Source organism: Copadichromis virginalis, linkage group LG23 (genome assembly GCF_057382275.1).
Source record: "Copadichromis virginalis isolate Kocher_CV1m ecotype Utaka linkage group LG23, C_Virginalis_male_GT1.1, whole genome shotgun sequence".
Taxonomy (NCBI): domain Eukaryota; kingdom Metazoa; phylum Chordata; class Actinopteri; order Cichliformes; family Cichlidae; genus Copadichromis; species Copadichromis virginalis.
Genome location: NC_140639.1, coordinates 8,455,227 through 8,482,971, shown reverse-complemented (window position 1 = coordinate 8,482,971; position 27,745 = coordinate 8,455,227). Strand labels below are relative to the sequence as shown.

The following is a 27,745-nucleotide window of genomic DNA, read 5'->3' as shown; positions in this document are numbered from 1 at the left end:
TATTTTTAGCGTTTGCTGGTGGAGGAGGATGTTGCTGTCACATGACCGCTCCATCTGAGGACCAGGAAGTAAGAGGGCGGTGCTTCGTAGGGCTGGAGGGCTGAAAAAACAAGGTAACCGCTATTGTATTATATCTCTGTTAAAATGGACACAGAGTGCATTTTGAATAAAAACCCTGACAGTGGTTTATACGAGTATTTCGCGGGTGTACGCACTCTTTTCGCCTGGTTTATGCAACCGGCGTCATTTATGCTAACAGCAGCAGCTAGCTTTGTCCAGCTAACAGACGCTAACCGACAGAGAGGACAGCAGGAAGGGTCACCGATGTCTCTGGGTTCAGGGCTGCAGTATTCACCAGCTGCCTCGAAAGCACGTTTATTTTAGTTTTTGGGGCACTGTGTTGTAGTTTTAATCGACGTCCTTTAAATATGTCAGCGTTAGAAATGCACAAAGACACAAAGCGACTATTTATGTGCATTGACGTAACCTCTTCAATCAGGGATATGAAACTAAATGTACATCTTGACCACCCTTCATTTTGATCTTAATTGGGCTTAAAGTAACACAGCGTTTCAGAAAAAGAACATCATACCAACAGTAAAATGTGGTGATGGTGGTGTGACGGTCTGGGGCTGTTTTGCGGCCTCACAATCTGGAAGACTTACTGTGGTAAATGGACAGTAGAATTCATGGTTCTATCAAAACATCCTGAAGGAAAACGTCCGACCATCTGTTCGTGATCTCAAGCTAAAGTCCACTTGGGTTCTGCAGCAGGATAACAATCCAGAATACACCAGCAAGTCCACCCTTGAATGGCTTAATAAGAACAAACTTGAGACTTTGGTCTAGTCAAACTCCTGACCTGAATCCGATTGTGGCTGAATTACAACAATTCTGCAACAATGAGTGGGGCAAAATTAATCCACAGTGCTGTAAAACTTGCTGCCAGTTATTGCAAACACTTGATTGCAGTTGTTGCTAAGGGTGGCCCAACCAGTTAATAATAAACACCTTCATTTAGAAACTGAATTTTGTTTACTTATATTATCTTTCTCCAATATTTAATTTTATTTGATGATCTGAAGCATTTAAGCGTGACAAGCTTACAAGAAAATGGTAAATCGGGAACGGGGCAAACACTTTTTCACACCACTATATATAAAATAAAGAAATCAGTTTTTCTAGTATCCTGATGACTTTGCACTATTGTACCTACTCCGTCTTCTACATTAAAAGATCTTTATGGAACTGTCTTGGAAAAGGCATTTTTAGTGTCAGTTATACTTTTTACCTCGATAAATACAGGATATATAAATGTGAAATAAATATAAAATAATATAATAATATCAAAATCAAATAATTTTTATATGATACTACTTATCTTTTTTTTTGGCACATCAGTTATAGTTAAGGCAGTGAAATGATGTTACCTTATTAAACTGCAGTGTGCATCCTGTTATTTCTTACCATTTGATACACAAAAATTTCCCAAAAGAGTATAAAAACCTCTTTGGGAGAGGCTAAACTTCTTTGGGGCAATCACCAAAATTTTCTGTATGAAGGAAATGATAAACTTTATTTACATAGCATTTTTCTTAAAAAGTAACAATGTGCTTCTAGGAAACATCCGATTAAAAAAAACTTGCTTGGGCCAAGCTGCTGTGTTTTGGACCTGCTGTAGTCACCCAGGCAGTGACAGACTGATACTTGAATAAAATCTATTCAAGTAGTCCACTCAGGATGAAATTAAGGTGTGGATAACCATTCAAAGTCCCTAAAACAGACAACCAGCTTTAACTTTCCAAGTACCTGAAGTTGAAAGAAGCATTTATTTATGTCATGGTCTCTGTATGACAGCATCCATCATGACAGCCATAAAGCATGCTCTCCAGAGGGACATCTTCACACCCAATGATGAGCGTCTCCTTGGCATTGTTAATGTCTGCAAAGCAGGAAAAAAGAAGAAGAACTGCTTCTTGTGTGCTACAGGTAGTCACCATATAAATGGCTGTAAATAATGTGTAAGGATAAGAAGCCTTTTGAAGTAATTTTTTAAGTAATTGGTTTTTTTTGCTCTTCCAGTTACCACAGAGAGGCCTGTCCAGGTTAAAGTAGTAAAAGTGAAAAAATCGGACAAGGGGGACTTCTACAAGCGACAGCAGACCTGGGAGCTCAGAGACTTGACAGAAGTAGATGCCAAAGATGCAAGCAAGGTGAGAAATAATACATTTCTCTGACCTTTTTTTTGTGTTTTCACTTAGAAAACATGTTTTCAAAGCTGATATTGTTTTTTACTTTTATGGTTTAGGAAAATCCTGAGTTTGATCTTCATTTTGAGAAAGTTTACCGGTGGGTGGCCAGCAGTACAGCTGAAAAAAACTCCTTCATTTCCTGCATCTGGAAGCTGAACCAGCGTTATCTGAGGAAGAAGGTGGAGTTTGTGAATGTCAGTTCTCAGCTGCTTGAAGGTGCGTAAATAAATACTCCACCATTAGCCATCCCTGTGACGGCATGCCTCTTGCTACAATTTGATTGCATTTGCTTAAAGGTGTGTCTGTTTATCTCAAACCACTGCCGTTGACACTAGAGTGCACATATTTGAGGTAATCTAATATGGAAGTGAGAATTCCACCTGGATTTTTCTTTTTAAGTAAAATTTTTAATGGCATGTTTTCAAAAAGATTCTGCCTCTTCTCTGTTTCCTGGTTTGTGGTATGGTTTTCTGTGTTAAAGTCTTTCTTTATTCTCACTTTTTTCTCTTTAACTTTCTCTGGCCAGAACTTCCTAAAGCGGAAGGTTGGTAGGACTTAACTTCCCCCTCCTCGTTCCTCATGTGTTTTCATTACATCAAACCACCATTCTCACCAGAGACTTTCACCTCCTTAAAACTGCTGCTATTTGGCTCGTTGTCCTTAGAAAGTAAATAGAAATGATTCATTTTGTTTGTCTACAGACATTTAGATCATGTTTTTAATCTCCTTGTTTCCCATGTTCGTTCCACATTAAAATGACTGTTTGTATCAAAATCAAATTTACATACTTGTCCTCTGGCCTGTAGCTGTGTATCTGTTTATATTGTTTTGAGTGCCATCGCCTTAGAGCAAGAGCGTGTTTGAATTAAATCTGCATGCTTCCCTTGCACCTGTGTGGGTTCTCTGTACCTCTGATTTCTTCACACAGTCCAAAAGCATGCATGTTTAGTTGATTGGTGATTCTAAATTGGCCATAGGTGTGGAATTGAGTGTGAATAGTTGTATGTCTCTATGTGTTATTCCACCTCTCGCACTATGACAGCTGGAATAGGCTCCAGCTCCACAACAACCCTGAACTAAAAAAATTGGATGGAAGGACTCAGTTTTGGAGGAAATGACCAGTCTTCTCTTGATTATAATTGAACTAGATATCATGTGAACTTTGATGTGCACAGAATATTTTTGAAACAATCAGCAGTATACCTCTTTCTAGAAATCATGAGCCAATTACTCAAAAAAAAACAAGCGTTATAAACAGTTTGATGTTGGGACTATTTGCCTTTTGCTGTCTATACTGACCAAGCACTCTTACTTCTATTTGACATCATAGAGATACAAGAGTAAAAAAAACCCTCTTAATTGAGCATAAATGTACTTAAAAGCAAGCAGGTTGAAGCATGAGCCTTTGGTTTATCGGGTTTTCTAGCATATATATACTGACTGACTTATTTGAAACCTTTCTTAATGAGTAGCCACATCTGAAAATCGTAGGAAAGTATAATAGGTCTCCTTTCATGTGTAGATCCTGTGTCATTTTCTTGAGCCTTGAGCATGAACTTCTTCTCATGACTATGTGTGTACTTCCTTTTGTTGGGTGTAGTTTATCAGTTTGAAAATAGTTCCTACATGAAACTGCTCTTAACCTGGTGGGTACATTTATTAAGTAATTGGATCATAATACTATGGAAAGATATTGATGCAGAGTTTTAAAATGTACTTATGTTGTTACCTGAGCTCCTCAAGGCATCTCTACAGCTGTTTATCTCCAAAACTGGGCAAGTCGCACTCTAGAGGCCAGAGTGAAAATATTTATATTTGATTTTGCTGTGAATTGTCCCTTTTCATACATATGGATATGTCAGTATATAACCTTAGTAATATATCCCACACTATTTAATGCACACCTGTAGTTTAATTGGAGCTAAAAGAAGTAAAGTACATTGTTAGTTCAGTTGTTTCAGCATACAGATTAATTATTACAGTAATTTCTTTACTTGGAAGCTGATAGACATGCTTCATATTTTCAACCTCCTGCCACTATCTAATATTGTTTTTCATTTGTTGCTCATAGTCATGCTACGCTTTCATCACTCATACAAAATAAGTACAGCTTTACTCTTAAAACCATGAAAGATCTGGGTATCCCTTACTCAGTGTAATTGTGCCTGTAGATGTTCTTTCAATAATGGAAGAAAACTGGATTGAGTCTGAAGATGCCATATCATGTGTTTTGAACTTTGCCACTCTACTTATGTCTTGCACATGTTTTTGTTCTCTTCTCCTGGGCTTAGAGTCTGTGCCAAGTGGTGAGAGCCAGAGTGTTGCAGGGGGAGATGAGGATGCTCTGGATGAATACCAGGAACTCAGCACCCGTGAAGAGCAAGACATTGAGAGCATGATGGTGACATGCGAGTACGCCATCTCCAATGCAGAGGCTTTTGCTGAGAAGCTCTTCAAGGAGCTTCAGGTTTTAGATGGGGTGAGTAAAGCCAGTTCATTGTCCATTTTTAAGAGTGACATCTGTTTAATGACCTAAAACCACTCTCATTAATAATGAAAGAAAATGATAGTAATTATATCTCTTTATCTGTTCTTACAATAAGGCCAACATTCAGTCCATCATGGCATCAGAGAAGCAGGTCAATATCCTAATGCAGCTGCTGGATGAGGCACTGGGAGAGGTGGACACCATCGAGGGCAAGCTGAGCAGCTATGAAGAGATGCTCCAGAGTGTGAAGGAGCAAATGGACCAGATCTCACAGAGCAATCGTCTCATCCAGATCAGCAACACCAACAATGGCAAACTACTGGACGAGATCCAGTTCTTAGTGGTAAGAAGCACATTAAAATGTTTTCCAAAATAAGCAGCAAACTTTAAGCCTCAGTGGATCTGAGGGTATTGGAAATTTAAAACTTTTTGGGGAATGGCCATGTTGTTTTTCAGAGGAAGAAGAAGTAGTGAAGTAACGTACAAAAAGTCTTTTGGGGCGCCTTTTTAGTTCAGTTAATCACACGACAAGTAAAATTAAGGTGAAGCCACCCATGTCCACTTCATAGTCAAAGCAGACACACTCCTGATTTTTAGGACTTGATAAAGTTCAAAAGGTTGCGTTTATGAAATTCACTTTTAGAACCAGTCTAAAAAGGCCACTTGAGGATCAGTTGAGCAATTCTACTTTCAACCAAATTTAGATTTTGCTAGACAACGACACTTTGATTTGTGACTTTCATTTTGTTTTCCTTGTGTAGAACTACATGGACTTATCAAAGGGACACATCAGGGCCTTACAGGAGGGAGATCTGACATCCCCTAAAGGTATAGAGGCCTGTATCAATGCCTCTGAGGCTCTCCTGCAGTGTATGAATGTGGCTCTCAGACCAGGTAAGTTTAAAAATGACGTTTTCTTGATTACTTGCTGACTGGGTTGATGAGCCGGTGCTCTTTAAAAAAAAACAAGTAATGAGATTAAAGTCTTGTTGTTTTCTTTCTGCAGGCCATGAAAAACTCATGGCTGTGAACCAGCAACAGCTCCTGTTTGCTGAACTGAGAGACACCTTTGCTCGCCGCCTCACGAATCATCTCAACAATGTGTTTGTTCATCAGGTAACAGGCATAGCTTGGTCAGGAATATATTTTCATTGTCTTATTCTAAACATTTAAAGAAGGAAAATCTCATCAGAATAAATGTCTCTTGAATCCCCCAGCACTACTGAACTGTGAAATTGAACAAGGTGTACTGATAACGTTGAAATTTGTTGGTTTCGTAAATGTTTGGCTGAACAAAGTAGTGTAAGCAGATTTAATAATGAAATGTTTTGGTATCCTCGTCCCTGGTCTGCTGTGAAATGGAGGACATCAGTCCATCCTTTGCTTTTCCAAGCTCTTTGTCTCTCTCTTTCTCCTCTACTGAGCTTTCTGTTTAGTTAAGACTTACTTCCTGGGCTTCCTTGTATCGTCTCCCTTCACCTATCCTTGATTCTCTGTGTATCCCACTTTGAATCATCCCACTCTGCTCTTTGTCTCTGTGTCAGTTCAACCACTTCAGTCACTTCAAAATGACCATCCCTCAGTTCTATAGGTCCTCCTGTCTGTCACTTCCAGTGAGTACCCTCACAGCAATCCCCACGTGCCCCATTTTGCTAATGTTTGAATTCTCACATATAACTCAACCATACATGCCATGAGAGCTCAAGCTTTTCACCATAGCACATTATGTATTGCATGGGATATATTTCTAACTACTGAACATCTCACATTTGATCTCAAAGCTGAAGAGGCTCTGTCCATCCTCCTCCTCCTCTGGCAAATGCCTCGGCTCAGGGCTCATTATGTTTGTGTGCTAACGTGGCTTCTTTGCTAATAGTCTCATATCATAAGATGCTGTGCCTGTCTGCGTGCATGTCTTGAAGAGACTGAACAAGCTTAGGGGAAAGTGGGAAGAACATCAGTTCGGTATCAAAAGAGATGCAGTTCAGGAAGTTGGCTGAGAATGTGGTGGCTCTGGAGTGTAAGAACGTCTTAGATTATTTACTTTAACATCATTTGGATATCCAGTACACTAAGGTAATGCTTCAGATGATTGTAAGAGGAAGCAGGCCAAGTCTTCCTTTTGCATAACATGTGTTTGCGTGCATATATGGAAAAATGCATATTATAACTTTTCTCCTGTAATGTATACTTCTGGTGAATATACTGCTAATGATTATCTGTTCTCACTGTGATCTTCAGGGCCATGACCAGAGCTCAACCCTGTCACAGCACACAGCTGAGCTGACCCTGCCCAAACACAGCCCTCTCCACAGGGACTTACTGCGCTACGCCAAGCTCATGGAGTGGCTGAAGAACACACACAGGGAGAAGTACGAAGGCCTGTCGAGGGTCAGTGCAGTGTTACTTTGCAAAAATACTTGAGAAACAGTTTGACATTTTGGGAAGTGTGCTTTTTGTGGGGTTTGGATAGTACAGCGGACATTTGTGAGCATTATTAATACAGTTAAAGAAGCAGAGAGTGGTTAAAAAAGACTAAGAAATAAACTAGAAGCAAAGAAAAGAGGAGAGAGCACATGATTCTTAGTATAATATAATGCTTTCCTAGAATGTATGTTTTCCAAAATGTTAATACACATTTTAGCTGTAACAAGTCGTAAATCTTAACAAATATTCTCTCATTTTTTTACAGACATATGTTGAATATATGAGCAAACTGTATGAGCGAGAAATCAAAGAGTTCTTTGAAGTTGCCAAAATAAAAATGGCGGGTACATCCAAAGACCCGAAGGGCAAGTTCGGTAAGCGCTATGATTCCCACGTTAAACTTAACATGAACTATGCTTGTCTTCCATCATGTAGTTCACTCAAAAGGAATGAATTTTGTTGCATTTCTTGACTGTTTTATCCTCTTCTTATATTATGTTCTCACACCTTTACAAACATTTCTGCACCATGTCTGGTACCAAAAGCATTACCAAAATCTTTTTAGAAGAGGTCTCACAGCTCTGCATCCTTGGCAGCCTTCTTGATAATCCCTCTAGACACTTATTTGGACAGTTATTTTGAAGCTTTATCTAATGATCACGGCAGCATTAAAAACTGCATCTGTAGAATCACCAGTTGAATATGATTTTAAAAAACAAAACACTTGAAGATTTATGTGCTTTAGCTTTTAAAATAAGATTATAAATAGCTTTTTTCCCCCTGAAATTATTCTTATACCACCATCTTTGCTGTTGCAGGCTTCTCCATCTTATAATCTTATGCCTGCATCCAAAGTTTGTCTTTCAGTAATGTCTCCTTTTCCCTTTGCACAGGGACTTTACATGCTTTGTTTCTCAATATGTATAATCTGCACAGAACCCCTGGATGAGCTTAGGTTTGGCAGATTTATAGGACTCTGCTTTCTGCACTCTGTATTAGCTTTTCCTTCTGAAAACAAAAACAAAGACTTTGTTTTCCAAAGGTTTTTTCGAGCTACTACCTAAGTCACTGTGGTGCACGTCAGCATATGTGTACATCTAACATCTAGCCTTACCCCTCCCATGCTGCATGTATTAAGCCTAACCTGTGTCTGTCTTTGATGCCCGCCTTTCTAACTGGCTGCAGCTACGCTTCCGCGGAAAGAGAGTGCACTCAAACAGGAAACAGAAAGTAAGTACGACATTTGAAATGGAGCTGTTCCACTGTCAATTTTCAACTGTGCTTCTGATCACTACATGGCTGTACTAAAATGAATCCTCTGATCAAACCCCTTTGCTGTTCCAATACAAGCCATTACCTCACCCTGTACCTGGTTGGTTGGGCTAAATCATCACAGTACATTACCACACATTCTGTAACAAATGCCAAAAATCTAACCATTTAATTTGATGTTAAGTTGGATTCCTTCACTGTAGAATTTTTGGAAAACTGACTTGTATTAGCCTTCCCACAAAACATAGCCATTAACTCATACCATATTTGTTGTGCTACATTAGGCCTACATGGCAGCTCTGGGAAGCTGACAGGCTCTACTTCAAGCCTGAATAAGCTCACAGTGCAGGGCTCCAACAGCCGGCGTTCCCAGTCTTCATCACTACTGGACATGGGCAACATGTCCGCTTCTGACCTCGATGTGGCCGACAGGACCAAGTTCGACAAGGTAACACTACCAGAAATTTAAGTGGAGTGGAAATAAAGCAACATGTGTGTACATCCTGAGAAATTACATTTATTTATTTATTTATTTATTTATTTTTGTCTCTGCAGATATTTGAGCAGGTCCTCAGTGAGCTGGAGCCTTTGTGTCTTGCAGAACAAGACTTCATCAGCAAGTTTTTCAAGCTGCAGCAGCATTTGACAGTTGCACCCCCTCTTGCACAGGTATTTTTTTGATCACATACTGGAAATGGCTGTAACAGAAAGATCAAATGTCATCTAAATGAATTATAATACTTCACAACAATAGCAGTGCTTGTACTTGTGTGGTAGCATCTGAAACTGGAGCATTTGTTTCTCCTGAAAGCGTAGAATAAAACAGTGATGACAGATGTTAGCGTGTTATCAGATCCAGTGTCATTCATATATGCATCCACAGATGTTTGTTTAGGTTTGTCATGTTTGATCTCTTTTGTCCTGTCAGCCAGAGGCGGAGGATTTCGATGGAAGCTTGCCATCTAAAAAGCCTCCCCAGGCAGAACACAAACACTCCTTGTCATCAGAGTGAGTTCTTGCAGATCATTGCTAATATTTCTGATGTAATTTTTTATTTTTTTTAAATGCAATTGTTCGCTTCTTTTTTCTATTTCCAGGAAAGATATAGTGCGGCTGATGATGAATAAAATCTTCCAGAGCATCGAGACAGAGCTCAACAGCCTCATCGCTTTGGGCGACAAGATTGACAGCTTCCACTCTCTGTACATGCTGGTGAAGATGAGTCACCATGTGTGGACAGCTGAGAACGTTGACCCGGCCTCTTATCTCAGCACAACTTTGGGAAATGTGCTGGTGACTGTCAAGAGAAACTTTGACAAATGCATTGTGAGTAGTGCCTTTTTTGTTGTTGTTGTTGACATCACTAAATTCAAGTCTGGTTAAGGAATATTATGTAGGTTTATTGAAGGCTGCCACACTATGTGTCTGTCTAATTTCTTAACTGCCTATCCAACTCCAGACCCACAAGCAACTCGGGGTCATGTGGGGGGGGGGGGGGTACACTCTGGACACTCGCCAGTCCATCGAAGAGACAGAAACACGCGCTGACATCCACACTTCCAGCCAATTTAGAATCACCACTTAACAAACACATCTTTGGCTTGTAGGAAGAAGTGAAAGTAGGTGAAGGAAAATCAAAAAGGCTGAGGGATAACATGCAAACTCCACAAAATAGTATAAAAGAGGGACAAAGTTTCTGGGTCTGAAAGGTAAGGGCAACACAGACGTGCCTTAAACCTGGAGTCACTAAAGTGGTAGAAAGCCTTGCAGCTGGGTGACTGTGGGTCAGGAATGGTTGTGCAGCACGGCTACTCATGCCTGGATATTGCATTCAGTGTTGTGACACCAAACACGTGAGTTTACAATGAAGTCATAAAGGCAAAGTGTAGTTTTCTGATGCTGAGGAATTTATTTATAGCGATCTACTCCTCAAAAATCATAACAGTAGTATCATTTTGTGAAAAGGCCAAGCAAAATTTTACTCAGAATTCATTTTCTGTGATAATCTAGTGTTGTTGTTTATTTGTTTGTTTTCAGTCAAAGGAGTCATTGCTGGGCTGAATTTGGGAATAAATTTTAACTTTCTTTCTTTTCTTTTTTTACAGTCTAATCAGATCCGACAAATGGAGGAATTTAAGATATCCAAGAAGAGCAAAGTTGGTATCCTGCCTTTTGTCACTGGGTTTGAGGAATTCGCTGAACTGGCTGAAACCATATTTCGCAATGCAGAGCGTCGAGGAGACCTGGACAAAGCTTACGTTAAGCTTATCAGGGCCGTCTTCATGAACGGTGAGACCACTGATCATTAAGCAAGTTTTTATTTATTGGAAAAGGATCATGTGAAGTTGATGTGGTGTCCTGGAATTTCTGACTTGTTTATTGTCTTCTCAGTGGAGAAGGTTGCCAATGAAAGCCAGAAAACACCACGAGATGTCGTGATGATGGAGAATTTCCACCACATCTTTTCTACGCTGTCACGTCTAAAGATTTCCTGCCTGGATGCAGAGAGACGAGAGGCCAAGCACAAATACACAGACCATCTACAGTCTTACGTAATCAATTCTCTGGGCCAACCTCTAGAAAAACTGAATGTGAGAAGAGTTAAAGTGACCACAAAATTCAGTCATCTTTATTAGCCTGAGTTGGAGTATTACGAATATAAGCAGAGTTTTATAACAGGCAAACTGTCATCTCGCTTGCAGCATTTCTTTGAAGGAGTTGAAGCACGTGTAGCCCAGGGTGTTCGTGAGGAGGAGGTGAGCTATCAGCTGGCCTTCAACAAGCAAGAGCTGCGAAAAGTAATCAAAGAGTATCCTGGTAAAGAGGTGAAAAAGGGACTCGACAATCTTTATAAGAAGGTGGACAAACACCTGTGTGAAGAAGAAAGTCTGCTGCAGGTGAGAAAAAAACAGTTTAGGGGATTAAAATCATTGCATGCCTCTTCCTGCCTCTGAACTGTTGCACTTCCTGTCTATTCCTCTAGGTGGTGTGGCACTCCATGCAAGACGAGTTCATCCGTCAGTACAAGCACTTTGAAGATCTCATAGGCAGGTGCTACCCTGGCTCTGGGATCACTATGGAGTTTACAATCCAGGACATGCTGGAGTACTTCTCCAGCATTGCTCAGTCTCATTAATCTTGCTGCTATGCACCTTTCCTTAATGATTCATTACTGGCTCACACTGGCTGAAGATACACTAGCAATTTACAAACTACCATCTAATGCTTTTTGAATTAAGAACATTTCCTCTTTGTGTTTTTATTTGAATGAAAGGGAATTTGTACATAAGACAGTGCTAGGGATATTGCTGCATTTTTTTGTGTGTGTGTTTCGTTGAGATTTAACAACAGCTCTCTAAATACTTCTTGTTTGTCATATTTTTATTATTTTTTGATGCCATATGTACATAATAAATTAGCATCTGCACAACCCCTCCTAGTATTTGTCGCACATTTCTGTTTGTTTTACCGTTAAGTCAGGGGAGTGTCCTTGCTCTCGATACTGGATGAGAGCAGGGATAGGACCAGTGGTGGAGCGTAACTTTACTGAAGTACAATTTTAATATACTTTGTTAAAGTATATCTGTGTTATTTTGCTTTTTCTTTACAGTTGAATGCAAACATTGCATTTTGTACTGCGCACATTTACTTTAAAGGTTATACATCTCCAGCTGCATCAATAAAGTGATGTATACATACACTTGGTAGTGACTACTTTTGCTTTAGGTAATTTATTTTTTTTATGCTAAAACTTTTATACTGTTAGGCTACTTGGTTATGATAACTACAGTGTGTTTAGGAAAAACAACCCATCAATGGTAATAGTCACCCTCCTACTGAATACTCTAGTTAACACAGTATTAATTTAAGCAAATTTTTTATTGGTAATTTCAGTATTTATTTCCAATTTTTTGGTCAAATAAACTATTCATATTACAAAGCTATTAAATAAACCTTTGTGAGCCAAAAAAAACCCCATTAGAAATATAGTAACAAGGTTAAAATTAGATTAACCAAGTTGAACAAGTTAACAGGGCTAAACTGATATTTTACTTTTAATTGAAGATCCTGACATAAATGTGGCAAATAATACTCAGGACCACAGAAATGTTGTTTCTCAGTTTTATCAGAAAAAGATGCAAGCTGTGTGTTTTGTAAACCTCTGTGAAAGTCCAGGATAAATATAACTAAAAGAAGGAAATTACAGAAAAAACAAAAAGGTCGGCTGGGCCTATTAAACGTTTGTGCCCGACGGTCTGTGACTGTTTTTTTCAATGGTTTTCCAGTTCTTCTCTTCAGATGTTCTGATTTCCTGTTGGGTCCTCCCCTGCTTGATATTAGTCCCCCCTTCCCCCATCGAAAATATCTGGAAACGCCCTTGCGTTAATATTTACTGTTTGGGCTAAATAACTTTGTCGACACCACCCGTCCGCTTTCAGAACGGGCAGCACCGGTGCACAAAACACGCAGCTCCAAATACTTCCCCTAGACTCTTACTTCCATGGTGACGAATCCAAACCGGAGACCATCGGCGCTCTTTTCAAACCACTTTACCGCGGAAACGTGTCAACTCAGAATTGAAGATTGTCTAACACTACCAGAAAACATATATGATACGTTATAATGTGGCTCGTGCAAGTCATTGGTCAAAGGAAATGGAAACTTACTGTCGGTGATGTAGAATTACGCTGGACGGGCTAACGTTAGCCGCTAGGAAAGCACTTCCAGGGTAAGACAAGCTGTGATCGTTCTGGGATTTAACGCTAGCTCGTTAGTCGTCAAGCTTTGCTAACTAACAGGCTACTGCAGGCGACAAAACGACAACAAAAAGTTACCTCAGTGTTAATAAACGCATAAGGCTAATGTCTCTGATGAGCTAACATGCTTAATGTTAAACTTGCTGCTTAACGTTAGCAAACATTAAAAAGACTTGCTAACTTCTTTTAGCCATTCTATAAACTCAACACAGTCAATTATGAATAATAAACATTTTAGTAAATATCTTATGAATTTGTTTTCTTGGCTGTTCTTGCCACAGGCTAAATGTCAAAGTTGGAGTGGTCTAACTTGATTTGATACTTTATTTGGAGAGGAAACCTGGTTAAATGTGATCAGTGATAAATAAACCTGTCTTAACTCAGATGTGTTACAGCAAAATGTCTGGTCATGTTAAAATCATCTGGCACATTCAAAAAAATGCATTAGGTTAAGTTACTTATTGTTTAACGCAATAATGTTACCTCCAAAGTAGCTGGCAAACTAGAAGACAGTGATTGTATTTTTATGTTTAGCAGAAAAATTCTAAAATATTAACTTATGTATTTTTTTTTTCATAGGTAGGTAATGTAAGTTCCATGCAGATCAATTGTGCTTGCATATGTAATCATCCTGAAGGGCCCGTTTTGAAGCACAAAAGTGTCTGGAACTTGAAGTTCCTAAACACATTTTGGGAATAAACATGACCCATTCTATGAGAATGTTTCTTTGATGAGTAACATTAAACCTATTGGAGGGGCAAACGTGTTTTAAATCTTTTGGGGCCTGTGTCCCCTGCGTATCCCCTGAAATTTACATTCATTTTTAGAACAGCAACAAACAGATGTGAGACAATACTGACATCCTTTTAACGTCATCTTATTTGCGATTAGGCTGATAGCAGTCACCAAGGTCAATATCGGCTCCCAACCATGACCAGCAATGCAGAAAGGAAGTTTGTTAATTTGCGAAAACGTCTGGACCAGCTGGGCTACCGGCAACCGCTGGGAATCGAGTCACTGCCACTTGTGGAGAAACTCTTCAGGTGTGAAACCTCTGAACCATGTACCCTCATTCTCTTAATATCACCATGTGGTCCAGTGTAGTTCAGCCATGTCTTTCTTTGTGTTACAGTGACTTGGTCCACACAACTGAAAGCCTGCGCAATGCCAAACTGTCAGCAGGGAAGTCTGACAAAGAAAACCGAAACGTAGACTCTCTTCTGGAGCCATACAGGACAGAGAATGCCCGGTTGGTCAGGGAAAACAATGAGCTACACCTTAAGCTTCTAAAATTGAAGGACGAGAAAGAGCGTGTCATTAGTGGTAATAACTGCGTTATAATAAGCAAGCACTGGCTCTTCAGCACAGTTTGAATCATTTTCCTCATATTCATCACCTGCATACACAACAGACAACATTTTTTTTCCTGTCTGGCTCCAGAGCTCAAAACCAACATCAGAAAACTGGACCATGAGACGACTGATCTGAAGTTTTTAAATAATCAGTATGTGCACAAGGTTCGCTGCCTGGAGAAGGATAGCAAGGCTAAATCTGAACGCATTCAGCAGCTTCAGGAGAAGAACCTGCAAGCTGTTGTTCAGACACCAGGTACTGACAGGGGAGGGGTAAGGCCTAAACTCTTAGATAGTGGACTTAAAATGATATTCCATCTAGGTATATTTAATCTTGACCCCTCTCGTGCTTTTAACAGGTGGAAAAAAACGCAGTATTCCTTTCAGACGGCAGAGAATGCAGATTGACGAACTAGTACCTCCGTCTTCAACATCAGCTTATCCTGTGCAGCAACCTGATGATCCGTACATAGCTGATCTACTGCAGCTGGCAGATGGAAGGTTTGTTTTCTTTTGTGACTGAAAGTTGTTGTAGTTGCTTAATTAAATTGTTGATTATTAATGTTTGTATCTGCATTTATTCTGTCTGACTCGCTCCAATTTTTGTGTAGAATTCAGGAGTTGCAGGAAGGTGTTGTCAAATTGAAACTAGACCTTGGAAATGCTCAAGAAGTTGCAAAACATTTAAATACTCAGGTACGTTAAGTGGGTGCTTGTTACGTTGTGAATATTTTAAGTTGTCATAGAGGTAATCAGCTCTATTTTTTAAAACGCACTTCTGTTAGGTGGAGGAGAGGGACAAAGAGATTGACCGCCTGAATGGCGCACTTCATGGCGGCCGACCTCACGACATAATTTCTCTTGAGGCTCAGAACATCAGCAACGAAAAACTAATCGCCCATCTTAACCTGCAGGCAAGCTCTACAGTCACAGCATAAAAGTGGAGTAAAGAAATTTGGTTTGAATGGTTGCTGGTAGTTTAGTACAATCTCTTGATATGTTTGTGTGCAGATTGATTACTTACAGGAGACCAACAGGACGCTGGAGCAGAAAATAGACGGACTGCAGCAGAAAAAAAAGGACGCCTCCACCGAAGTAGCCAATCTGTCTTTAAAGAACCTGGAACTGTGTGAAGAGCTGACGCACATCGACGACCTCGCAAAGCGAATGGAGATGGACAAAGAGCGCGTGCTGGAAACTGCTGACATGGAGCTACAAGAAACTAAAGTAAGCAATGTGATGATCCTGGAGTTCTTGGCTTAAAAGCATTCAGTGTAATTCATCCATTAAGAATGGACTTCAAACTGTTTTCTCAACAGAAAGAAATTCAAAGGCAGCAGAAAATGATCGAAGATCTGGAGGCTATTATCACAAAGACAAGAAGGGTAAGTAGTAGTATACACTGTTCTAACTCTAGATTTCCTACTTTACAGTATAATATACCTTTTGCTTAAACTTCTATTACTTATTTACTTCAGGAGCAATCTGAAAGTGACTTTGAAAAAGATCGTCTGAGAGATCAGCTGGTGGAGCTCAAAGAGCAGAATGAGAAGATGGAGGGACTCGTGAATTTCTTGGAGGATGAGAAAAACAGGCTTCAGGACAAAGTAGAGAAAATGATGGCAGCTGGTGAGCAGCAGTGGAAATACCTCAGCAGCTATATATGCATTGCAGTGTTTATATACGCACTTGATGTTATATCCTAGACAAAGAGCTGGTGCTGGAGTTGGAGGCCATGCGTACTAAATATGGCGTTTGTGGAAGGGAACGCTCTCCGTCTCGTCTCGATGCATTTGTCAAGAGTCTAGAGGAGGAGAGGGATTACTATCGCAAAGAATCTGAGCGTTACAAAAGAGCCAGAGGAGCTGGCGGTGTTGACATAAGCCCTAGCCGTAGCCCAAGCAGGGGCAGGAGTCCTGGGTCCAAAGTAGTCAGGGTAAGAGTCAATAAAAAAGAAACTAGCAAATTTCTAATTGAGGTAGTTTCATGTTAAACTGATACTAAAGAACAATGACTTCAAATTTTCAGGGAGGTGCTGCAGAAGCGGAGCTGCTTCGTGTAATTCAGGAAAGAGATGAGCTGAAGGTTGCTCTCTTGGATTTTGAGAAGCACATGGAGGACATTCAAAATAATATAAAGGCCCTGAGCAATGAGAGGGATCATTTCAAAACCCTCTTTAAACAAGTAAGTTTTAGATGCTTTACATTTGCACCAATAACACATTTGAATAAATCTTTTTGTTTTTACATGATATGATTCTGTTTCATTCAGACTCAGGATGAGCTGAAGCTTACCCGCAGAGTAGATACGTCGAGTAATGTTGTGAAACTACAGGAGGAGATCAAACGAGCAGAAGCAAAGCTCGAGCAGATGACGACTGAAAGAGACACACTGATGGAGAGGTTAAAGGTCAGTGCAAGAATACAGCCTTTAAATCTGCACGTGATTCTGATGCGCCGTTACAGCTCTGCAGACACATGCTGTGCACATGTATCTGCAGGTTGCACAGACTTCAGCTCTAACAGACAGACAAGGGGAAGAGAGGAAGATTCTTAACCTGGAGAATGCTGTAAAGAGTGTGAGTTGGGATATTTCATTTAATAGGTTTAGTTATTTGAACCTTCCAGCACTTGAATTCTCACTATACTGTGATATTATGTAATGTTCATGTATATTTTTGGAGTGCAGCTGGAACGGGAGAGACTGGATCTCCAATCACAAGTATCCCTGCTAAAGGAGAGCAAGGAGGCTGCAGAGGAGGAGCTGAAGGTTCAGTCTGCTGCTATGGTCCACAGTGGAGAGGAGGTCGCCCAGCAGAGGGTTGAGTCTAATGCTCTGAGGTTTGAATTGCTGGTTATATCAGCGGTGTTCACTTCCACTTGAGGATCTTTATAATGTAACCAACTAATGGTGCCATAGTTCAGTTCTGTAAAATGCTTTATAATATTGTATCACAAATTTATCACATTATATATGTGGTGCAGTGGAACAGTTTCTCGACACTTCACAAAACAAAAAGTTACCCTATTTAAATTTGACCCTGGAGGATACAATTGTGTGTAAATCTGTGTCTAACCCTGTGAATATCTAATGTCTTTAAACAGTATTCTCTTGGTGGCACTCCTGACCACTGGGGTTGGATATTGCTGGGTTTTCTAAAGAAAACTGCTCATTAGTCACTGACTGGATCATAGCCAGATACACAGCTTTCATCATCAGTGATGATTCTTAGCATTAAACTTCTAGTTCAAGTTTATGTTTGCTCTGTGTGCAAGTCTCTGCAGATGGTTTTCTGTGAGTGGTCCGAACAGAACTTCTGGGAGCTGTGTTGGAAGCTGTCCTCGTGCACAAAGATATGACCTTGATTTATGATTTTTATAGGACGGAGTAGCAACGTTTTTGTTTTTTGTTTATTTTTAATCACACCAAATACAAAAAGTACCCAAAATGTATTAAGCTCAAAAATAGAACATATTGGTTTCTTTAGACTTCCTCATCTGAAACGTCATCATTCTTGATGCTGCACTAAGGGATTGTTATACTTGTCACCAGTTGTTGGAGAGCTGATGGGATTTTCCCTGCCTGTCTGTAGGCTGCTACAGGAGCAGATGGAGAAGTCACTGTCTGATACTCAGCACAGGCTATCTGTGAAGATGAATGAGCTGCATGCTTCCCATGTGCAGATAGAAAAACTTGAGGAGAGAATAGGTGAATATGTTGAAACAGTCATTACGCTTTTTTCTTTTTCCGTAAGGCTCTGTTTCCTGTTTGCTGAATTTTAGTTTGCCTTCCAGGGGAGCTGAGTCAGCAGAGTTCCAAGCACAAAGGGGAAGTAGCTGTTCTTCACAAGTCAATCTCTGCCCTGGATAAAGAAAAAGATGCTCTGCAGGATGAGGTGGATCAAAAGACTGAGAAACTGGTTGCTCTTCAAGAGGAACTATCCAACAAGGTAGTATTTTTTATTTTATTTATTTATTTATTTTTTTAAGGTTCAAGATTACAAACTTTTATGAAAGGATCGAATTTCATGTCCATATGTGAAATCTTAAAGGTCAAATCTCACATCTGACCCCTAATGTCCAGTTCATGTGACGGGTGTGATCGCTGGATACTGTGCCAGCTGTCTCTGTGAAAATTGCTGTCAAATAATTAACTCTTTGAGGCATGTAAGACAACCACTTCCATAACCACTTCCAAAAGAAAAATATTTCAAATAAAATCATGAGCCTCTTTGTGCTCTACAAGAGCACTTTTCAAAACCATGTGTGCAATTGAGAGCAACTACAAGAGAGGAGTTGAGATGCTGAGAGAAACACAAGCGTACTTGGACCTGGATGGGGAATTGTGCTTGGACGCTGTGTAAGTCAACTGTGCCTAGTACGCGTACACCAGTTCAGTGTTTTGTGGCCCAGTCTTTTGGGTCAAAAGAAGAGTGGATCTAACTAAATAGCTCTGTCTTCTTTGTCCCTCCGGATAAACTTAATGGATTTATTATGGGAGTAGTGGGTCTGAAGCTGAGACTGAATCCATGATCGAAACATTGAGTGTGTCACACAAGAACCGGTTTATAACTGAAATCTTTTACATAACTAATGGAGAGATGTGTCCACTCTAGCTATTGTTTGCAAAGAACATATTATATGAACTAATCTGTGGCTCAAGAAACAAACCATGGATTTGTACAAAAAGAAGGCTTTGGATGATGAGTTGTACTCATACACTGGAATCACATGAGGAAGGAATAAATACAGTAACTAAATACACATGGGTTTTCTATTAAAATGCACTTTGCATTTGCATCTAAAACATGTTATTTAAAAAATTAATGAGGTAAACTCTTGATATTTACACAGGAAAAGACCCTTGAAGACGTGAGACTCACAGTCACAAACATGGACAGCTCGTTAGCGTGAGTACTGTGTTCTTGGGGTTCAATGTCGGTTTTATTTAAGTAAATATTAGGATAAAAACCCAACGTAAGAAATAAAGTTTTTCTTTTTATGAACCAATATTTTAAATTCTTTCAGTCAGCTTCAAGGAGCGTTAAACAGTCGTGAGAGGGAGTTGAACAGCCTCAGGAGACAGCTGGATGCGTCTCAGGAGGAGCTGGCTGGACTCAGGAGAGAGAAGGAAATTACAGTCCGAGAGAACAGGAGACTGCAAGATGACCTAGCCACAATGACCAGGGAGAACCAAGTAAATAAAAAAAATCACAATTACTGTAATCAATGTTGAGTCTTCTGTGTCATGTACCAAAATAATAGAAGTGACACTAGCTACTTGCATCTTTTTTGTCCAGGCTGTACATGCAGAAATGGAAGAGTCTTTACATGAGAAGGATGAGCTCAAGTTGAGGCTCCATTCTTACATTTCTGAAGTGGCCAGAGTAGAGAAGCTGATTGCCACAAAGGCAAGAACATATCCCTTTGCTCCTGTATTTTATGTTTGCGACTTTACACATATTATAATTACCTGGAAGCCCTTGTAGAAGCCTTCTTCTGACAGCTCTGTTGACCCACAGGAACAAGAGAACAGGGATTTGTTGGAGCGGTTCAGGTTGTCCCACATGGAGATGGAGGAGCGGAACCAAAAGTTACAGCAGGCTGAAGGCCTCAGCAACTCCATCCGCCTGGAGCTGCTCTCTTCAGACACAGAACGCAGACACCTCCGAGATGCAGTCGGCCAACAGGAAAAGGAAATCCAACAGGTGAGATGTGGCACTGGAAAAAGATTACAGAGACATTTCTAGCTGCTATTCTAGGTAAACAAGTTAAATGAATGTTAATTTCAGTCTTTAAACAAATGTGTCTGAAATGCACCCTTTTTCACTTTTCTGTTTATCCAAGCACATGCAGGCGATCCAGGCTTACGAGGCGCAAGTTTCCTCGTTGGTTCGTGGGATGTCCCGATTAGAGGAAGAGCTACACAAAGCACAGGAAGAGAAGGCTGCTCTCCTCGCAGATCTGGCTTCAGTTAGGGAGCTATGTGTCAAACTAGACTCGAGCAAGGAGCTCACTGCACGTCAGCTCACCTCCAGGAGCATGGACCTCGAGCGGGTGAGGCTTGCTGTGGTGCCGGCTTATTTATTACAGTGTTTTTTCTGGTCTTGGCAGGAAACTGTTCACATCCTGTTTTCCTTCAAACTTAATTATGATATTTGCTTTTTGTTTTTAGGTTACAGGAGAACTGGAGGATGTCCGGTCAGAGGCGGAGATTCTCAAGAAGCAGTTAGCCAGCGAGCGGCTGACTGTGCGTAACCTCGAGACACTGCTCTCCACAAATCGGCAAAAGGAGTTTCAAACACATCTGACAGCCAGCGAACGAGAGTCAGAGCTGAAAGTGCTACGAGACAGGCTCACCTTGGCTGACAGCAAAACGTAAATAAATCCCGTTCACTCTACTTGTTAAAAGAAATCTCCTTTCTAAAGAAAAAGTTGGTAACTTGTGTGTCTGTGTAAAGTGCAGAGCATGCCAGGGAGGTGTCCCAGCTTCGCGGCAAAGTCTCTCAATTGCAGACAGAGATTGACGTTCTGAAAAGGCAGCTGACCACTGAGCGCTTTGAGCGGTGAGCTACACGACTGTTTGTCTTTACAGTGATGCTTATAACAGCAGTTTCTCTTTGGGGATTAATAAAGTAACCTATCAGTCTATCTGTGGGCGTTATTGATGAATCTGATAGCAATTGTTTCTAGATTAATCAAAAAGAAATCAATATTTTCATTACATGAGACCGAAAATCTCAAAAGTGCCAAAAAAAAGTATTTTTGCAACTCTATCCATCCCATGAAACCACTTACTAATACAGAGCAGGTGATATCAGTGTGTTGCATTGGAAAAATGTCATTATTAATTTTTTGGGTAATCACCTAATGTTAACTCTGAACCAGAAATGTTTGGTTATCAAAATTTCACCCTGAGTGCACCACATCTGTCAGGATTGATGCAATATTCCATCATATCACTCAGCTACTGCAGCTTCATAACACGAGTAAATACAGCTGATGTAACAGCAGTCTTAAATATCATTCCACTAAAAAAAAAAAAAAAAAAGAGTAATTACATTGGGTTTTTAATTTTAGCTGTAAAAAACTGGCCAAATACATTTGAAGTTGGATGAAACGATTTCTGACATTTAATTCTCCAAAACAACCTCACTCTTCATTTTTACCCCTCAGCCGTAGAAGACTGATGGGGTTTTGTCATCACCCCATCAGGTCAGATCAACTTTGTAGCTACAAGGACGTGACCGCAGATACAAATATTCTGATGCTGTTTTGTTGCCTCCTCTCTCTCTCACCTCAGTGAAAGGGCAGTTCAGGAAATGCGCAGACAGGGTCTGTCGTTCTCAACCCTGCAAACCTCATCATCCCTCAGCGTCTCCAGCAGCTCTCACCACATCTCACCAGAACGCTCCATCCTCCGATCTCTTGATCACTCCACTGATAAATCAGCAGACAGGTAAGCCATAAACATAACAGTTTGGGAAATAAGGTGAAAGACATTTAAAACCAATATGATCTTAAGTTGAGGCTGAAAATGTTGAGGCTTGATTTATTGCCATTATTATGACTATTATCATGTGTTTAAAACCTCTCTTCCTCCCTTCTGTTTTTAGGAGTGTGAGCTTCAAGGATTGATTGGAACAAAGATTAAATGAAGGCACTGACAAGTGAGTCAGAACCCACTAGAAGCTTGTGAGTGATGTCTTGACTTTGGACATAAAAAATGAAGGCCTCTGTAAACCACAGTTTAACCTGTGGAGTACCTCATAGAAACTTTATTGTTCCGTTCAACAAAAGGGCAACCAGGGCTGTTTAAATAACGTTTGTACTAAAGGTGAAGATTTTTCTAACATTTCTAACAATGTTTTTTGAATGTGTTACTTGCACTGTAGATTAAGTATTTTCTATTGATTTAAAAACAAAAGCTTCATAAAGAAGTCCCAAAAAAATGAATGTGATTCCCACCATCTTTAACCACATGTAGCAAGTGTTCATTTTGTGTGAGGTTTTTTTTGTATTATGTATATTATGCTTAAATTATTCATAAATAAAGTAATTAAAAACTGCAAACGAACATCAGAAAAGGTAAACTTCAGTTTTATTACATGGTAAATAATCTCAGTTACATCAAAGAGGGAGAGGAGCTGGCAACGAGAGGCTGCGATTGAGCATTAAATAAGCTTGATATGAAACCCTTGACCATCCCAGCACATGGTGCGTGTTTTAGCCTGCTAAACCACTGAATGCCCACTAAAACCACTGAACAATTTTTTTCTAAGGTCTACAGTGTATAAAGCAACAAATAAAAACAGAGTTTGGTCTTGCAACCATATTAATATTTCCATTGTTGTATACTGAGCAGATATAATTACTGTAACAGCTGACATAACGTATGGTTTGGTTGACCTTTTCTTTTGAATTTGATTTCAAGCTTTAGTGGTTCTGAAGTCAGGTCTTTCTCGTCCAATAATCAGCACTTTTAAAAGGCACGCGGACATCAAGTAAACCTGTGTAACAGCTCTGAAAATACAATTTGTTCCTTAAAAATAGTACAAACGGTTTTCTATAAAAAAAAAAAAAATACAACTTTAAAGCATTGCTCATTTAATGCCGACAGTGTGCAGCGGTTGTGTTGGGGAGAGGGTATGTGAATAGAGAAAAGTCTAAAATGTACTTGGGCAGGAGTTCTCTCAGTAGCTTCTGTGGTAAGCTGCATAAATAATAGTGTATTGTTTCCGTGGTGACCGGCTTGTACCACGTTTGCCTTTCTGGAAAGTGAACATGAGGAGGCGCTCCAACATGCTGGAGCACAAACTCCGCGTCGCTTTCCAGGTGCTCGTAGGACCCGATGAAATCATAAGAAACAGCACAAGGTTGGCATAAGTTATATATGGGCATCCAGTGCTCATTCATGCGCTCCACGTCCTCGTCTAACAAGTAACGAACAAACTCTGCAAAAGTCACGTCGTCTCCTGTTATAGCTGCATCCTTAGTGCGGCCTTTTCTGTAACGCTTTATGATCTCCACGCCGTACTTTTTCTGGTAGGACTCTATCTCGCCAAACTTGTTCCTGTATGCGGAAAGCAGGCGCTCCATGGGCTCTCGCACAAACATGAACTTGAAGTAATGCTTGAGGCGGTAGCGGATCTCTTCGGGCTTCAGAGAGGACAAGAAGACCAGGTCGCTGCGGTGGTCCATCTTGATGTTGACGTCCACGTTTTCCAGGGCTCCGCTCAGGACCTTCAGAACCCTCTTCCAGTTGGAGCAGGCCACTTTGGGGACGTAGCAGTAGAGGAAGCGGTGCTCGTCGTTCACGAGGACATGCTGCAGCAGCGTCTTCCTCTGTAGGAGGCTCAGTGACCACACACTGTGGGGCATGTTCTTGTGACTGCACATGGTTTTGATGGTCCGGTTACGGATCTCCTGGAGGATCTAAAAGTGAACAGAAATCAGTGACTTCAAGCTGTGTTCCATTAATTTTACACAGTAAGAACACTCCCTGTGTTCATATACCACTTTGCATTTAATCATTACTTATTATTTGTCTCTGGCTCTCTTCCACTGTGAGTCTTTAGTCCTATCTCCCTTCCCTCACATCTGCCATGGCCACAGCCGGTCTTGGCAAGCTTCCTCCTGTTAAAAGGCAGTTTTTCCTTCCCACTGTTGCCAAGCGCTTGCTCATAGAGTATCATCTGATCTCGTTTTCTCTGTATTATTGTCTGGTCTTTGCCTAACATTACAAAGAGCCTTGAGGCAATTGTTGTGATTTGGCTCTCTATAAATAAAACTGAATTTAATTGAACAAGCATCAAATAAAAAAAAAATACTGAAACATTTGTCACTGAGGTTCAGGATATCTCAGTCCTTCTGTTTTCCTCGTATTGTGTTCGCAATAAACCTGAAGTTGGGTATGGCAAATACATGTTTGCACAAGTAGAAAATACTTTGCCGAGCCAGCCTGAAGAAATTTTGACCGTGTCTATTAGCTGATAGACTGGATTTCACTTGTGATTCTACCAATCAATATAAACAGGGAAACCTTAATGGTGCTGTTTGAGGACAGCTGGACCATTTAAATCTTTTTATATAGATATTTGACTCTGGCTGTTTCTTGTATGTCTCCTCCTCCCATTTGTGGTTACATGTCAGTATTTGTGGGTTTCCAAAGCATTTCAGCAACTGTATAATTGCAAATAAAGCCTCGTATATGGTGTGAATCCCCTTTAAGAGGCCTCCAGTGGTGTGAAAGTGCAACACTTTTTACTGGGTAGATGTTTTGCAGAAAAATGTCACGATTTAATCTTTCGTTACAGACTCTGGCCACTTTAAACTTTTTATAGGTGGATGTGACTGGTGAATTTACTAAGTTGTTATTATAGTTGATTTTTACTTTATTTAATTACAATTTTTAATTTGAAGTCCCATTAGTTTCCAGTTTTAGTTTCTTTAAAATAATATGGACATTGAATTTAAGAATATAAACAGTGCTTTTTCAAGGCATTTGACTCAGTTGTGTGGACTTCCTGAGTGTCAGTAAATATCTGCACCAGAATCTCATGAGGCAGATAATGACATGGTCGTTTCCTGTGTATTTTTCCATTTCAGTTCACTTTTGAGTGCTTAAAATGATTTCTGGTTTGAGTTAAATTATTTATCCCAAAAGTTGGAAATGTGTTAAAGCAGATAAAGTATGGAAAAACATCTCCGAAGGAAATGTCTCAGAAATGTAGAATATTATACTTAACGGGAAAATCTCAGTAATTCACAATGTAATATGACAGTAAGGAGCTTTAAAGTTAACGTGAATGCTGGTATTAAGGTGGTAAACACTTTGTGCATCTGTCCCTGTTAGAGGGGAGCTGAAACGTGTTCAGAGCATGTCCAGTAAGTGTTACCGAGGGGTGGTCGTGTATTATTCACAGCCACTCACCAACTCCTTTTATTTCTAATTTTAGTTTAGTTTTAGTTCACTAAAGATCTTTAAATATTATTTACTGCAGTAATGTGGACAGGGGCATAACTTCCAGGAGGGTTATGATTCCCCCCCCCAATACAGTTATTAATAAATAGGCTGTTGATTTTGTTTACTCGTTTCAGTTATTACCAGCAAAATAGTTGCATGTTTAATCATTTGGGAATTTACCCAGATGATTACACCCCCCACCACCAATGTTCAGCACAAAGTTACGCCCATGAATGTGGAGTGAAACTACATTTGATCAGGGGTACCATGATGTCAAAGTTGGCTGCAGGGATTCAAAGATGGTGTTTAAATCGAGCGTTCACGGAAACCAACCAAAAATCTACCTTTCAACCATTTCACTGAGGAAACTGCTCTAAGGCTCTTAAGCCTCCGGCTTATCACCGATCAGCAACTATTACGAAATGCTGAAATATTCAGACTAAATCTAAGCTAAATCTTCATGTGGGGTTACATTCCTCTACCTGGGACTCCAGGTCCGCCGCGTCTGGGCTGCGTCCCCCCGCCTGCCCCCGGTGGAAGTCTAGTCGCCTGCCGTTACTGCGGGGTGAAGGCGTCTCCATGCCGTTTAGCATTCCCTTCTCTATCATGAGCAGCAGGCCTCCGGATGCTACGATGACCAAGAAGGTTAACAGCGACGGCAGCACGGCGGAGCTGCGGCGGCCAGAGCTCAACTTCATCGCTGACCTGAAGTTTATAACCGAACCGCTCCGCGCTCCTCCGCTCCTCTTCATGCCGTACTCCTGCCTCCGAGGGAGCATAGTTTGTGTCCGGCTTGTCTGTTTGATGCCTACCAGGTTTTCTAAGTTGCTCTCTAACTACAGTAATACCTACCACGTACCCATACTTAAGTTCAAAAGTGCACGAAAAGTGTTTTTGTGTTTTAATATAAGCACTTCCTGTTTTGACTGTCAAAATAAAAACCCCTTAATCAGGGGTAAATCGGAGTCTCAGTTTTTGCTAAGAAAAAAAAAAACACTCTCAAAATTGCCTAACAAACCACAGAAGGTTTCATTTCTAATTTATTGAGAATACACTTACAACATAGACGGTAAACTACTTGAGATTTCATAAGAGAAATAAGTGCAATTTTTAGTGTGATGATTTAAGTTTTCCAGTCTTCGTCTGCATCATCTCTGAATACATGTGCATTAAGTTACAGATCATAGGAGAAAGGCACAAAACTTTGTGTAGTTTTTTTTCCCCATGTAGAATTTTTGTAGTAAAACAAAAAATGTATATTTTTTAAATTTATGATGCAAACTAGATTGTTTGACGTTGAAAAATAAATGTAATAATTTCTGTAAAGTGCTTTTGCTCGCTGTTTTTCAACTGCGCAAACTGATCAAGCTAACTAGAATATACAGTTTCAAAATAAAATCCTTACTGCTTTGTTTTAGAGAGAGGGGGGGGGCCAAAGTATCCCTATGCATGCTGGTGTATGTAGTCCAGTTAGCATTTTCTGATTTTTATCTCCGCATTCAAACATAGCTTGGTAGATCCTCAACTAATCTATGGTCCTTAGACTGAAAACATTTATATAGTATGAATCAGCTGTGAACACAAACTGTTTATATTTCAAAACTATACATCCTGCTAGGCACTCAATACAAAGCCTAAAATGTACAGCATTCCTTGTTTTTATCCACCTTTTCAATCCAGCTGCACCTTACTTCTCCACAAAACTGTCTGGCCCAAAGCTGGAATCATTGATACCACTGTATATAAGAGAGACTACAGCTAGAAATTCACCAGTGACTGGCAGGAGATGCAGCCAAAAGTTAAAAGAACAGCTGAGCACCTCGGAAAGAGTTCAACACACCGGCTGGTAAAACACTGCCCCCTGGTGGTGAATTTCTTAGTTAAAATTTGCCAAAGTAGTTTATTTTTGTGATCTTTGTGTATTTCCCTTTTCTATGGCAGTAACTTTCAAACTACTGACACCTTTGCTGCTTTGCTGATTACAGATGTCTTTTCAAATCTTTTTTACTTAATTAGTTTTTGAGAGACTCGCATGCCTTCTTGCCTTTTGAAGATTGGAGACAAAACATGAGTCTTTCTCTTAATATGCTGGATGGGTGAACGGGGGGGTGAATATATGTGCCCTTCTCCGGTTATCCTACACGCAGCCCACAGTACGGTGTAAGCGGTCTGCTGTGTAACTGTGATGCTTCAGGGTTGTATTATCACTGGGCATCATACAAGAAAACCACA

General features: G+C 40.2%; 3 protein-coding genes and 1 long non-coding RNA gene across 8 annotated transcripts; 2 read left to right on the top strand and 2 right to left on the bottom strand.

Annotated features, from left to right (window-relative positions):
* Positions 1–11,878, top strand: exoc1 (exocyst complex component 1). Of its 5 annotated transcripts, XM_085448294.1 has the most exons (21): positions 1–113; positions 1,858–1,989; positions 2,083–2,213; positions 2,309–2,468; positions 2,779–2,796; positions 4,544–4,731; positions 4,856–5,083; positions 5,502–5,634; positions 5,747–5,856; positions 6,285–6,353; positions 6,982–7,131; positions 7,433–7,541; positions 8,353–8,397; positions 8,724–8,887; positions 8,995–9,108; positions 9,368–9,447; positions 9,537–9,765; positions 10,545–10,728; positions 10,831–11,030; positions 11,142–11,336; positions 11,423–11,878. In XM_085448294.1, the coding sequence occupies exons 2-21, from the start codon at positions 1,866–1,868 to the stop codon at positions 11,573–11,575; spliced, it is 2,784 nt and encodes a 927-aa protein (XP_085304420.1). In that variant the 5' UTR covers positions 1–113; positions 1,858–1,865; the 3' UTR covers positions 11,576–11,878. The 5 variants fall into 5 exon arrangements, with proteins under 5 accessions (XP_085304420.1, XP_085304423.1, XP_085304421.1 ...); XM_085448297.1 differs by lacking the exon at positions 8,353–8,397; XM_085448295.1 differs by lacking the exon at positions 2,779–2,796 and having other exon boundaries at positions 2–113.
* Positions 8,995–20,076, bottom strand: LOC146680237 (uncharacterized). Its single transcript, XR_014917913.1, has 2 exons — positions 20,021–20,076; positions 8,995–9,137 (listed from the first exon to the last, which is right to left on the bottom strand). It is a non-coding gene; the product is annotated as an uncharacterized LOC146680237 (long non-coding RNA).
* Positions 12,913–22,624, top strand: cep135 (centrosomal protein 135). Its single transcript, XM_085448291.1, has 26 exons — positions 12,913–13,168; positions 14,088–14,239; positions 14,329–14,519; positions 14,637–14,804; positions 14,908–15,049; positions 15,160–15,244; positions 15,334–15,462; positions 15,560–15,775; positions 15,868–15,933; positions 16,027–16,177; positions 16,255–16,484; positions 16,577–16,732; positions 16,820–16,957; positions 17,049–17,126; positions 17,237–17,388; positions 18,141–18,256; positions 18,343–18,497; positions 19,402–19,457; positions 19,576–19,744; positions 19,848–19,958; positions 20,070–20,255; positions 20,395–20,604; positions 20,723–20,925; positions 21,009–21,113; positions 21,851–22,006; positions 22,164–22,624. The coding sequence occupies exons 2-26, from the start codon at positions 14,127–14,129 to the stop codon at positions 22,183–22,185; spliced, it is 3,504 nt and encodes a 1,167-aa protein (XP_085304417.1). The 5' UTR covers positions 12,913–13,168; positions 14,088–14,126; the 3' UTR covers positions 22,186–22,624.
* A 7-nt stretch (positions 22,625–22,631) lies between these two features.
* chst14 (carbohydrate (N-acetylgalactosamine 4-0) sulfotransferase 14) lies at positions 22,632–26,440 on the bottom strand. Its single transcript, XM_085448300.1, has 2 exons — positions 25,996–26,440; positions 22,632–23,982 (listed from the first exon to the last, which is right to left on the bottom strand). Exons 1-2 carry the CDS (start codon positions 26,290–26,292, stop codon positions 23,155–23,157), a joined length of 1,125 nt encoding a protein of 374 aa, XP_085304426.1. The 5' UTR covers positions 26,293–26,440; the 3' UTR covers positions 22,632–23,154.
* Between the last annotated feature and the right edge of the window lie 1,305 nt (positions 26,441–27,745).